General features: G+C 42.7%; 1 protein-coding gene across 1 annotated transcript in view; it reads left to right on the top strand.

Annotated features, from left to right (window-relative positions):
* UCHL1 (ubiquitin carboxyl-terminal esterase L1 (ubiquitin thiolesterase)) overlaps window positions 1-10,848 on the top strand; it is an 11,554-nt gene extending 706 nt beyond the window's left edge. Inside the window, exons 3-9 of the mRNA XM_004681331.2 lie at window positions 49-177; window positions 2,836-2,986; window positions 5,763-5,848; window positions 5,932-5,979; window positions 6,685-6,751; window positions 7,590-7,648; window positions 10,420-10,848. Coding sequence (XP_004681388.1) covers window positions 49-177; window positions 2,836-2,986; window positions 5,763-5,848; window positions 5,932-5,979; window positions 6,685-6,751; window positions 7,590-7,648; window positions 10,420-10,506 — 627 coding nt within the window. The 3' untranslated portion in view covers window positions 10,507-10,848. The remainder of the gene's footprint in view (window positions 1-48; window positions 178-2,835; window positions 2,987-5,762; window positions 5,849-5,931; window positions 5,980-6,684; window positions 6,752-7,589; window positions 7,649-10,419) is intronic.
* Window positions 10,849-11,348: the final 500 nt, after the last annotated feature.

Here is an 11,348-nt window from a genome sequence, read left to right as displayed (position 1 = left end):
ACGTGCCGGTGTGCGCGCGCGCCTGGCCGCCGCGTCTGCTCTCTGCAGGTGCTGGCCCGGCTGGGGGTCGCCGGCCAGTGGCGCTTCGCTGACGTGCTGGGGCTGGAAGAGGAGGCTCTGGGCTCCGTGCCAGCTCCTGCCTGCGCGCTGCTGCTGCTGTTTCCCCTTACAGCCCAGGTAAGGCGTGGGGTGTGGGGAGCGTCGACCCCCGACGGTGCGCGCTGCTTCCAAACCTGTGGGAGATGTGGAGGACGGTGTCTATAGACTCGCTGTTTGAACTGGTGTCCAGACCTAGCAAAAACGGTTCCCTCCCTCTGGGGCATACAAGGTGCACCTCCCAGGGAGTGAGGAATAGCTACTTTGCCAGTACCTACTCTGGGAGCTCTCTTGTAATAGAATAGCGTTTATTGCCTCCTTGGCCATCCACTCAGAGTGCCTTGAATTTATAAGTGAAGCAGCATTTCAGTTCCAGCATCTCAGTTGCTCTGGAAAGATATTCCGCCTACTCATGAGATCATTAGAATCTGGGCTTTTCTGAACCTGCTAAGGCAGGAGTGGTCCTTAAAAGGCAATTTATTGTTTGGTGCTGAGATTCCTACCTTGCTATAAAATGGAGGGGAATGGCTTGCTAAGTCACAAGAAAACAATGGGGGTTCTCTAATTCTCCACCTCCACTGCTGAGTTTCCTGTGGGCCAGTCTTACCATTCCCCTCAATATGCGCAATTGATTTTTAGCCTCTAGAATGTGGTTAAAAATAAAGGAAAGAAAAAGAAACCCAAAACAACCAATTACATGTGTTTGTGAGGGAGGGAGCCTCTTTCCTGTCTCTTTTGTCTCTGAGCATGTAGCTATATGAAGTAGGTGGGCATTAGAGCAGTCTTGGAAACACCTTTTCATTTCCCTTTAGATGGTCTTCCTCCAAGTATGCATGGATATATGTACCTCAAAGGCTGAGCTTCAAATATTAAAAAGGTAGCTGGGATAATTGTTGTCTTGCGATGTATGGAATCCCACTAATTAGCATGGCATTGTCTACCCATTGCTTTCACTTGATTCCTGATTTGGGCATGGTTGAAATTAGCTAACTTTGGGACATAGCCTTTGTGATGTCACTCCAGACAGAGTGAAGCCCTCTCCCAAGGTTGGGTGTTTTGGAGTCATTCTCGGTATGGGTTAAGCCCTCTGGAAAAATTCCACTCTTCCCAATCAATGGATTAAGGTTACTGGGTTAAAACACTTATTCAAACTATTAGGATGATCCCACTTACATGTTTCTATTAGGTCGTTAACTTAGGGAAGAACAGCTGCAGATCAAATTAGCTTCCCTGTTCTGATCAAACAGCCACCTCCCTCTCCTTTTAGCCTCTTACGGACCTTTCTTGTTAGAGAAACCATGATGACTCACAGGTTTTGAACAGCACTCGGGCCAGGCCTCTGGGAGGCAGTGGTGCAGCATGTTTTTACTTCAGAAGCCTGCTGTTCTCCCTTTGCTAAATGAAGTCACTCTTGCTTTAGGGAACATGGTTTGGATATTTTTGTTTCAAAGAGCTCACTACTTTGTCCTTTAGTGCCAGTTCAATATATTAGATTTGGCAAAACACTGCAGCAAATTCAGAGAAAAGTTGGGGTTTACAGGTTGATTTCCAAGCGAGCTAACGTTAATTTAGAAAGCACCTGTTTAAGAGTTCGAATTTGATTTTAAGCAATAATGAAATAGTAACAGAAGTGTCACTATGACAAAGTAAAAACAACCTTAAAGGTTAGGGTTATCCCATTCGTAATCTAATTAACCTAGAAAAGTGAAAATCTTTGCAGTCGATGAGCAGCTCAAGTAATTCAAGGATTCGGTAGATAACGATGCTAGAACTTAACCACTGGTTGGAATTCAGGTGACCTTGTAGGACAAGAGCTCTTTAGTCATCTGGTGGTGCACAGACCAGGCTTTTACTTCATTTCATATACAAGCTGCTAGCATTGGGAATGTTTCTGGTTTTCAATTTGAATTCCACTAATTATGGGGAATTTGCTTCTATAGTGTCAGTACCCTACTTTTAACTTGAGAAGTCACACTTTTTAGTTTTTAAAACCTTGATAGTAAAAGCTTCAGACAAGTCCACTAAATTACTGTAAACAGAGCTAATAGCTGCTTGAAGGAAAACTGTATCTAGTGTTACTGATTTACTCAGACCTTGTGATCCTGCAATTGCTAAGATGCCCTTAGTTATACCACCTGCAAAGACAACCTGTCACATCATCTTGTAGGATGACATATTTTTGTGAACTTACAGCTCAGTAACCTAGACTTTTAACTAAAAATATGGGTAGGGGAAATAATTGATTTTTATTTTTTAAACTTACCTTCAATTAAGACTTTTTTTTTTTTGAAGCATACTTAGAAGGAAGTAGCCCTTTAAAAAATACTGAAATATAAACCGGTTGATGTACTTGTTGGAGGTTAAATTGACCAAAGCATGATTGGAGTGCCTGTGTGAAACCATTGTTGGTGTGAAAGGGAGGAAAGAATGAACTTGTCTGCTTTTCCGATTTCCTGGCACCACCCATTTCAAGTGGAAAGGTACAGTGGTGTCTAGACAAAGCCTTGGGTGATATCCAAGGCCACTACTGCAGTGCAGCATCAGGGTGGAGTCCCGGAACCTCTGTGAGCCCATGGGCTGGCGTGGGAGGCAGACAGGCCTCTGGCGCTGGGCAGCAGCTCGAGCCAGTCTCCTGGTCACACATCCCACTTGTTTCAGTTTAGGTGGTAGGACGCGCTGTGCTGCCATCTGCTCTTACATTTTCAGTTGAAGATACAAAAATGTTCTTTTATATCCCAGCATGAGAACTTTAGGAAAAAACAGATTGAGGAACTGAAGGGACAAGAAGTCAGTCCTAAAGTGTACTTCATGAAGCAGACCATTGGCAACTCCTGTGGTACCATAGGACTCATCCACGCGGTGGCCAATAATAAAGACAAACTACAATTTGGTAAGTGTGAGTTTGGAGGTTGTAGATCTCTAGGTAACGATAAAGCTTAATTCCAAGGGTCAGTTCAGCAAACCACTGCTTTAGAAATTTTTGATGCCCACTTATTCAGTTCGATAGTGGGTGAATTCATGCTTCAGTTTTGCTTTCTTTTAAGACTTATTTATGCATACAAGAACTGGGGTACAAGCCAGAGGAAACAGGGCTTGTTATCTCTGGTGAGAGGAGTCATCAGAGAGAAGTGGGGAGCAGAACAGACCCAGCCTGGGGATCGAACTTGTGCAGTGGTTGCCATAGCTTCATAGTGCTGTTCTTAACCCTTTGTACCACCAGCCCCCCACCTCCCAAACCCCTGTGTTTCTGTTTTAATGGGACACGTTGTCCAAGAAACTTGGTTTCTTGGAGAGGAGTTAGTGCTCTGCGATTTTTTTTTTTCTTGTCTCTGCATACACTCTTCCATTCTGACAATTTTGATGAAAGGAAGAACCCTTGGGGTTCTTTATTGTAGGTATTCTCATGTGCTCTTATTGAATTCTAAAGAATAAGAAAGGATAAGCTTTAAAATATCAACAATCAGGACCTATCTTTAATGGTTCTGTATCTTTCAGCAACATAACCAAACAGCTTAAGGCACCTCATCACATTACATAAGCCCCTGCAGGGACCCATAACAGCAGGTTGAAACCTTGAAAGATCATTTGTGAACAAAGTCAGCTCAGAGTCTTTCATTCACCTCTGATGGGTAAGGTGGAGAATGTAAAAGATAAGATCCTAAACACAGTTAACACTTCTGAGATACATTAAAGTGCATCGCCCATGGTGCATGACCTAGACCAAGAGCCCGTACTCTTACAAGTCCAGAGAGTAAATATTTTAGAATTTGAGGATCACCTGGTCTCTGCCCTCATACTGGACAAAATGCAAACCACTGGATGTGGCTGTTTTCAAGAAAACTTTATTTACAAAAGTAGGCAGCAATAGCGGTCAACTCCAGATTCAGCCTGTAGGGTTGGGGGAGAGGTGATTTAAGAATTAAATAACTTCAACAGCTCATACTGTTACTCATAGCAGGTCAAGTACCTTTAAAAAAAAATGCTCAAACAACATTGCGTTGGGGAGGTGCCAGCATGTCCCACAGGGACACACACTAAGGGACGAGTCGTGGAGTAGGTTTGCAGAGCAAACTTCATGCTATTTGTTAGCAGCAATAAACAAGCATGATTGTCACATAATCAACGAGCAGGAGGAATGGGGGAGACAGAGGGCAGTCAGCTTCGTGGGGAGCTGGAGGGGACATGTTAGCCACATCTCCAGGGAGTTCCTGTGTAGGTACTTGATGCACTTTCTGAGCTACTCCCAGACCACCTCAGACCATGGCCACACCATCAGTCAGTGGCTGCCTCAGTGTCCCCGGCTGCCTCGTGACGTGTGGGCCCTTGTCTTAGGACAGTTGTGCCCGAGTGCCTTCTCCAATTCTTGCATGCATAGGTGCAGAGAGTCCACATGGGTGCATAGAAAGGCCACATAACAAAACTCCAGTAAAAGTGTGGCCCGCAGTCTACTTACAGGTATAACTTTTGAAATTTAAAAAAAAAAAATTGTTTATAAATATCCAAATCCTTTAGAAATTGTGTTTTCCAAGTAGTGACTAAGCCATGCTAAAAAACTAAAGCTTGAGATTTGCTATTTTCTTCTGTAGCATATTTCAGTGTATTTACGGTACCATGTTCCTGAGGTTTTAGCAAAGGTGCGGTGATTTTGTAACCATGGCGACAAAGACCTAATCCCTGCCACAGCCTTCTGGTTGTTCCATTTAAAGTTTTTTTGTTTTTTTTTTTTTTAAGATTTATTTATTTATGCATATAAGAACTGTGGGGTGTAGGCCAGAGGTGGGGAGGGAGATGAGAAGATTCCCTAGAGACAGAACGGGCAGATTAACTGAAATACCCTGCTGGGGGGGTGAGACAGGAGAGGTCTGCTGTACCTTATGGGTCAGCTCCTTGGCAGGGGCTTGAGCCTGTGCTGCAGTGGCTGAGAGCTTGGCAACACTGTGTCTTTAATTCCTACGCCACCAGGGAGGCACAATTTTCCAGTTTAGACTGAAACTTCAGTTCAGATCTTTTGAAGTTGAGGTTGCTCTTGCTCTGTGGTCAGTGTCTGCTGCATGCATCCACACTGAGCCTGACAAAGGGTTTATACCAACTCTCAGCCCATCATGCTTTCTAGGCCCACTGGCTCTGTACATTTCTATTGAAGATCATTTCGGTGTTTTATCTGGGTAACAGTTTAAAAAGTTTGCATTTTCCACACCGAAATAAAAATCTTGGTTTGAGAACTGTTACTAGTGTGATTATTGCATCGTAATAATAGCCAGTGGTTATACATTGCTTTGTGCTGTAGACATAAAACAGAGACGAGTGGTCTACTTTGATGGCACTAAAGAAGCTCACAGATGCATTTTACAAGTTGGCAAGTGATTTGCAATTTACAGGTTGAGCTTGAAGTGGGAAGAGAGAGACCAGAGGTGGTAGGTAGCAGAGGCAGGGGTTTGCTGGTCACACTGGAGGAATAGAATTCTCCAGCTTGAAAGTGGGCTCTAGGGGTAGGTGGAAAAAAGCTGGGGTAAAAAGGAGAACTCATGTATGTGTGTGGAGACCACAGTAAAGATTCTGGTTCTCAAACATGACTGACCATGCAAAAGCATTTGTCAGCCATAAATATGCATCTATTTGCATTATTTTATCTGTGCTAATATTTACATTTTTTCTCTTTAAAAAAGAGGATGGATCAGTCCTGAAACAATTTCTTTCTGAGACAGAGAAGTTGTCCCCTGAAGATAGAGCAAAATGCTTTGAAAAGAATGAGGTAGGAAGAGAACTTACAAAGCATTGTGTTTCCAATAACTTTGGAGGTTTCTGTGCTAATTCTTTCTTTTCTTCTTCCTGCAGGCCATTCAGGCGGCCCATGATGCTGTGGCACAGGAAGGCCAATGTCGGGTAAATACGAGCAGAAACCAGAGCCGGGCTCTGTTAGCCCTGAAGGATGAGCAGCAGCCTCTTCGTGAAACCTAGCCAGTGTTGTTTTATACCCAAGGCCAACTAGCCCTAGAAAATTCTACCAGAATAATACTTTGATCAAACTTGTTCATAAAAAAATTAATGCTCATGTCAACTGTCAGTTACATTCTTAGTCTTGGTGACTTCAAGCTGATAGTATTTTAAATTCAAGTGAGTCTAATAGAGTAATGCCTTTCCTAGCAATTGTGTATTTCAGATACCCTTCTTACAGACTGTTGGGGAGAGTAAGATATACTAAGGACTGACAGTTTGAAAGACTTAAATGTACCATTAAGCTGAACAGAACCTTTGAGCCATCTGTTAAATTAGATTTAAGTCACTGACAGTGTCATCATAACTGTTGATTCTGTCACTTTCTGGTTTTAACCATTGGTGAGATAATTAGCTTCCCTAAGCTTTAATATCCTCAGTAAAAAGGACGGAACAGCATCTTTATAGAGTTCTGACAGTTAATCTGCCTTAATGGGTTTAGAATATGGCCTAGAATGTTAGCTGTTAAAACTTAAAATATATATATAGGCAAATTGGTCAAGCATGTTTGATAGCAAGAGAATTTGTGTTGAGCAAATTAAGTGCCACTTATAAAATGCTTACTCTCAAAAATAATCTCTTGGCTCTCTTCAGGTAGATGACAAAGTGAACTTTCATTTTATTCTGTTTAACAACGTGGACGGTCACCTCTATGAACTTGGTATGTTTTACCACATTTTTGGTATCTGATATAGCTTGAGGCGTGCTTTTTCAGCTTCACTCCTCTTAAAATCTTGATATGTAGTTTTATGGCACTTAGTATATTATTGTAGGTGAAGTCAGAGCTCTAAGGTCTTCTCTTGGGGCTGCTTAGTGCTTTATAAACATTCAGGCAACTGACCCATGGTATTGTTCCCAAACCAGTGAATGAGAATTGGCGTAGTGCAAGCTGTAGGCGTTCAATTTCCTCTTTCTGCTTTGGATAAAGCATTACCAGTGTATAGCTCTGATCATCATCCTTTTCAGTCAAGGAATACATTTAGAAAACGATAAATGCCCATATGCAAGTAGCCCAAAAGTGGCCTTGTTTATGTGAAAAGCATTTGGACACGGTAGTTTCTGTGAATTGGTGTATTGCAACCAGACAGCTCATCCATTTTGTCAAGAGTCCTCCCTTTCCACTAATGGAGACTTAACAGCTGTGTTATTTCAAGTCAAGACATGGCCTTGAGTGCAAAAGACTTAGCTTTATTTACCATCATTGAAGGTCAGCTGAAATCTCAAGGTGCTCTGTGGTCTCTTTCAAAATGGGCATGAATACATCATCAGTTAGGGTAGCCATACTGGGTTTGTGGGCTTTGCCTCGAGGCTAGACTTGCCTGGAATGGTACTGGGAATACTCGAATCCTATTTTCAGTCTGTTGCTTTGTAACCAGCCTTTTCTTTGTGGGAGTAACCAATTCTCTTTGGAGGAATCTAAAATGTCCCTTTAGCATGAGCAAGCATAGTAACCAGAAAACATGCAGAGAAAATGGAAATGCCCTGCTTCTTTCTTACAGATGGACGAATGCCTTTTCCTGTGAACCATGGCACCAGTTCGGAGGACACACTGTTACAGGTAATCTTTGGACTCAGTCTCCGTTAACACCCACATTTCTTTAGCCAAATTGTGTATTCTAAAGTGCTAACACTGCAGCCAATGTTGATCAGCTGGGTTAATAGTAATCTGTAGGGCTTAAAGATCATCTTAGTAATTCTACCTGATTTTATAGCAAATGGTTATAAACAGCATCCCTCTGAGCGTTCCTGACTAATCTGGATCGTGTGCTGTCTTTATCCCTTGCTTCGAATTACCCTGAAAAGCCAGTGCTGCACTTCATGGGGATTAAGGTGACCATTGTCCCCTCATCAGATTACATCATAGTTGGCCAGCACATGTAATAGCAATTTTCGTAATTCCTCAGACTGCTGAATTTGGGTCAGTCTTGGATCCTGTGTTATTTCAAGTCAAGACATGGCCTTGAGTGCAGAATCCATGGTGGATTCTGGTCAGGCAGTTAACATTGGGAGTTCTCACGTGGCCCACGGTTACAGGGTGAGAAGAGCACACTCAATGCCTGACAAGAACTTTTATTTAGAGCCAGGGCTTATGTGTTCATCCTGGTACAAATGACCGCAGAAGCCACTTCTGGACTAGCGTTGGTGATTCTCTAGGTCTCTTCCATCTTCAAAACAAGTCATAGTTAAATCAATTTGCTGTTATAAAGAAATAATACTTGGGCCTCCCTGGTGGCTTAGTGATGAAAGACATGGTACTATCAAGCTATCAGCAGCCACTGCAGCATGAGTTCGTCCCTGGCCAGGGAGCTGACCCATGTGGCACAGCAGACCTCCTGTCTCTCCCCCCCCCTGCCCCCCCCCCGCTCCCCTCGGCGAGTATTTCAGTAGATCCTCCTGTTCTGCTCCCCACTCTCTCTGGTGAGTCCTCACCCCCTGCACCTCTAGCTTACACCCATGTTCTTGTATGCATAAATATACATCTTTACAAAAAGAACAAGTAATGCATGGTGAGTTAAAAATTCCTCTTAAGGTTTAGTTACTTCATTTATAAAAACGCCTAATCTTTTTTGAGGTCTCTATGTAGACCAGGGGCCTGCAACTTTGTTTCGTTAAGAACTAGATAGAAAATATTTTAGTCTTCAGGTGGCCTAGGGCTCTGCTGTAAATATGCAGTTCTGCTCTTGGAGCGATAGTGTAGCCCAAAGACAAGAGGCTAACGGGTGAAGGACTGTGCCACTGAAAGGGGAAATCGGCTAAATTTTGCCCACAGCCTGTTGATTCCTGTGCTGGCTGCCACAGATGCTACTGAAGTGATACATCTTTTGTAAAACCCTTTAATGATATCACAAGGTAAAGGTGATGCTCACATTTAACAAATTAGGAAACTGAGGTACCGAGGTGAAATTATTTCTAAGGAGAGTGACATACATGGCAGAACCATGGCTCAAATCTACGCAGTGTCTCTCCAGCCCACACTCTCAGCCACTGTCCATACAACCTTTTGTGTAATGACCTGTCTTTGTAACAACGTGGACTGGATGACCTCTGAGTGCTAGTGGACCAAGTGATGCCACCCGAGAAGGGGGGGGGGTCACTCAACCTAGTTCATTATTACATATACTCGAGCTAAAAATTCTTAGGCGTGGCACAGTGTACAAGAGTGGCATGGAGTGAATAGTAGACCTGGGGAAGGAGGATTGGGGTAGTGAGGGTCTACCCCAACTTTCAATTTTAATAAATTGAAATTTATTTCTGGGAGTTCAAGAACAAATGGCAGAATTTATGATTATTACCCATTTGGGTGAAAAGATGGATCTTCTAATAAAGCTCAAGGTATTCTTTGTGATGTCTTAATGCTATTCCGTAAATACCATGAAATGTGCCCTGTTTACAATACCTAAAACTGTTACGTGAGTAGAAGTTGTTGTGGGAGAAACAAGTCTTGTTTAAACTTCTCAAATCAATCTGGACTATTAAAATTGAGACTTCTGATAGCAAGTAGTGGGATGTCGACTGCCATCTACATTTTCTTTAGTTTTTCTAAAGCAACATGGTTTCAAAGCAACCTGACTCCAGGGTGGTCAATGAGGGCCAACTTCACCATTGAGTTGATGTCTAGTCTTGCTGATGTTCCATTGCCCTTGGAAATCTTAGTTTATCCCCTATCCTCCTAAAGCTCTCCTATTTAAAGTGGTTTATGGGGCTGTCTTTCCATTGGACTTTACAAATTAATGATTGATTGATAACTCAAGATTTAAAAACCCTACAATATACTAACTAATGTTGGAGTCAGTTTTATGCTAATCTTTGTAACCTACGTCTTAGAATGAGTAAAACATCATTCCACCAGCAAAGAATATGCCACTGGTCTTACTCCTAGAATACCAGGTATTTTAGTGCTGTTTTGTAAAATCTTGAAAGAAATTTATCTCTGCTCTGGCAATTTGAACTAGGGACATTTTCCTCTATGCACCTTTATGGAAGAGAGAACAACTTTCTATTTAGACTTGAGGAAAACGTCACTAGTAATCTAGTTTTGTCAAAACCAGGTGTGAAGTGGGAGAAACACAGTGTTTGGTAAAATAGTAAAGGAGGCGGGGCTTCTGCCTCCAATCTATAATGTGGTTGTCTTTTCTCCATCAGACCTTTTCTCTTGCTTTGAGTCCTGGTTTTTAAATTTAATGGGCATTAAGCATTTATGCTTTGCAGAAATTAAAGTTGCACATAAATGGGTCCTACTGGCGTTTTCCCTTTGAAACTTTTGTTTTGAGGTGTTGCTGTTTGGGTCATTAATGGAACTAGCATTAACTGGATATTCCTTCTTTGCAGGATGCCGCCAAGGTCTGCAGGGAATTCACTGAGCGTGAGCAAGGGGAAGTCCGCTTTTCCGCTGTGGCCCTCTGCAAGGCGGCCTAATGCCATGGGGAGGGGCTTAGCTTTCTTCCCTTCTTCCCTTCAGTGTGGAATGTGTCCTTCCCATTGCATTCTAAAATGTTCCAGTACTTGTAGCACACAGCAGTCCTCCTTCGGTTCTGCAGACATGCTCTTACCCTCAACCACGCCCAAGCACTAGCAGAGCTCAGCTGGCAATAGAGCAGTTTGGTGTAAGCTTCCGATGGTCGAGTCTCCCACCCTGCCATTGTATGTCCTGTACCACAATATTTAATGCTTTAAATGGCTACTTTGGTTTGTGTAAGTTGAGGCCTTGAACGTCGTTTGTTTGTCCTTAAAAGGAATAAAACTTTTCTGCTGATGAGAGAAGCCTAAGCTGGTTTTCATTTGCTTTTACCTTCTCCCCAGTGTATCTCTGTTTTGATAACAGCCATACCTTCTGTATACTTAAACAGCACAGGTAAGAAAATTGACATAAAAATGCTGGGTTTAGTGTGAGTGGACTTTATTTTTTGGGATAACTTCACATTTACAGAAAGATCATGGAGGACACAAACGTGTATTCCACTTAGGCTATTCATTCAGTATGCTACTTTTGGGACAGTCAATGAGTCCATAAGTGTTAACTTTTGTTATCCGAAGCCCATAGCTTCTTCAGATTTTATATATATATATATAATTTTAAGATTTACTTATTTATGCATACAGAGCTGGGGTACAGGCTAGAGGTGCAGGGTAGTGAAAGGATTCACCAGACAGAGTGAGGAGCAGAACTTGCAGATCTACTGAAATATACTGCTGGAGGGAGCAGTGGGCGGGTCAGGAGAGGTCTGCCACACCATGTGGATCACCTCCAGGGCTGGGGA

Source organism: Condylura cristata, unplaced genomic scaffold (assembly GCF_000260355.1).
Source record: "Condylura cristata isolate star-nosed mole 26May11 unplaced genomic scaffold, ConCri1.0 scaffold00012, whole genome shotgun sequence".
NCBI classification, from domain to species: domain Eukaryota; kingdom Metazoa; phylum Chordata; class Mammalia; order Eulipotyphla; family Talpidae; genus Condylura; species Condylura cristata.
This window is presented reverse-complemented; position numbering and strand designations above follow the sequence as displayed.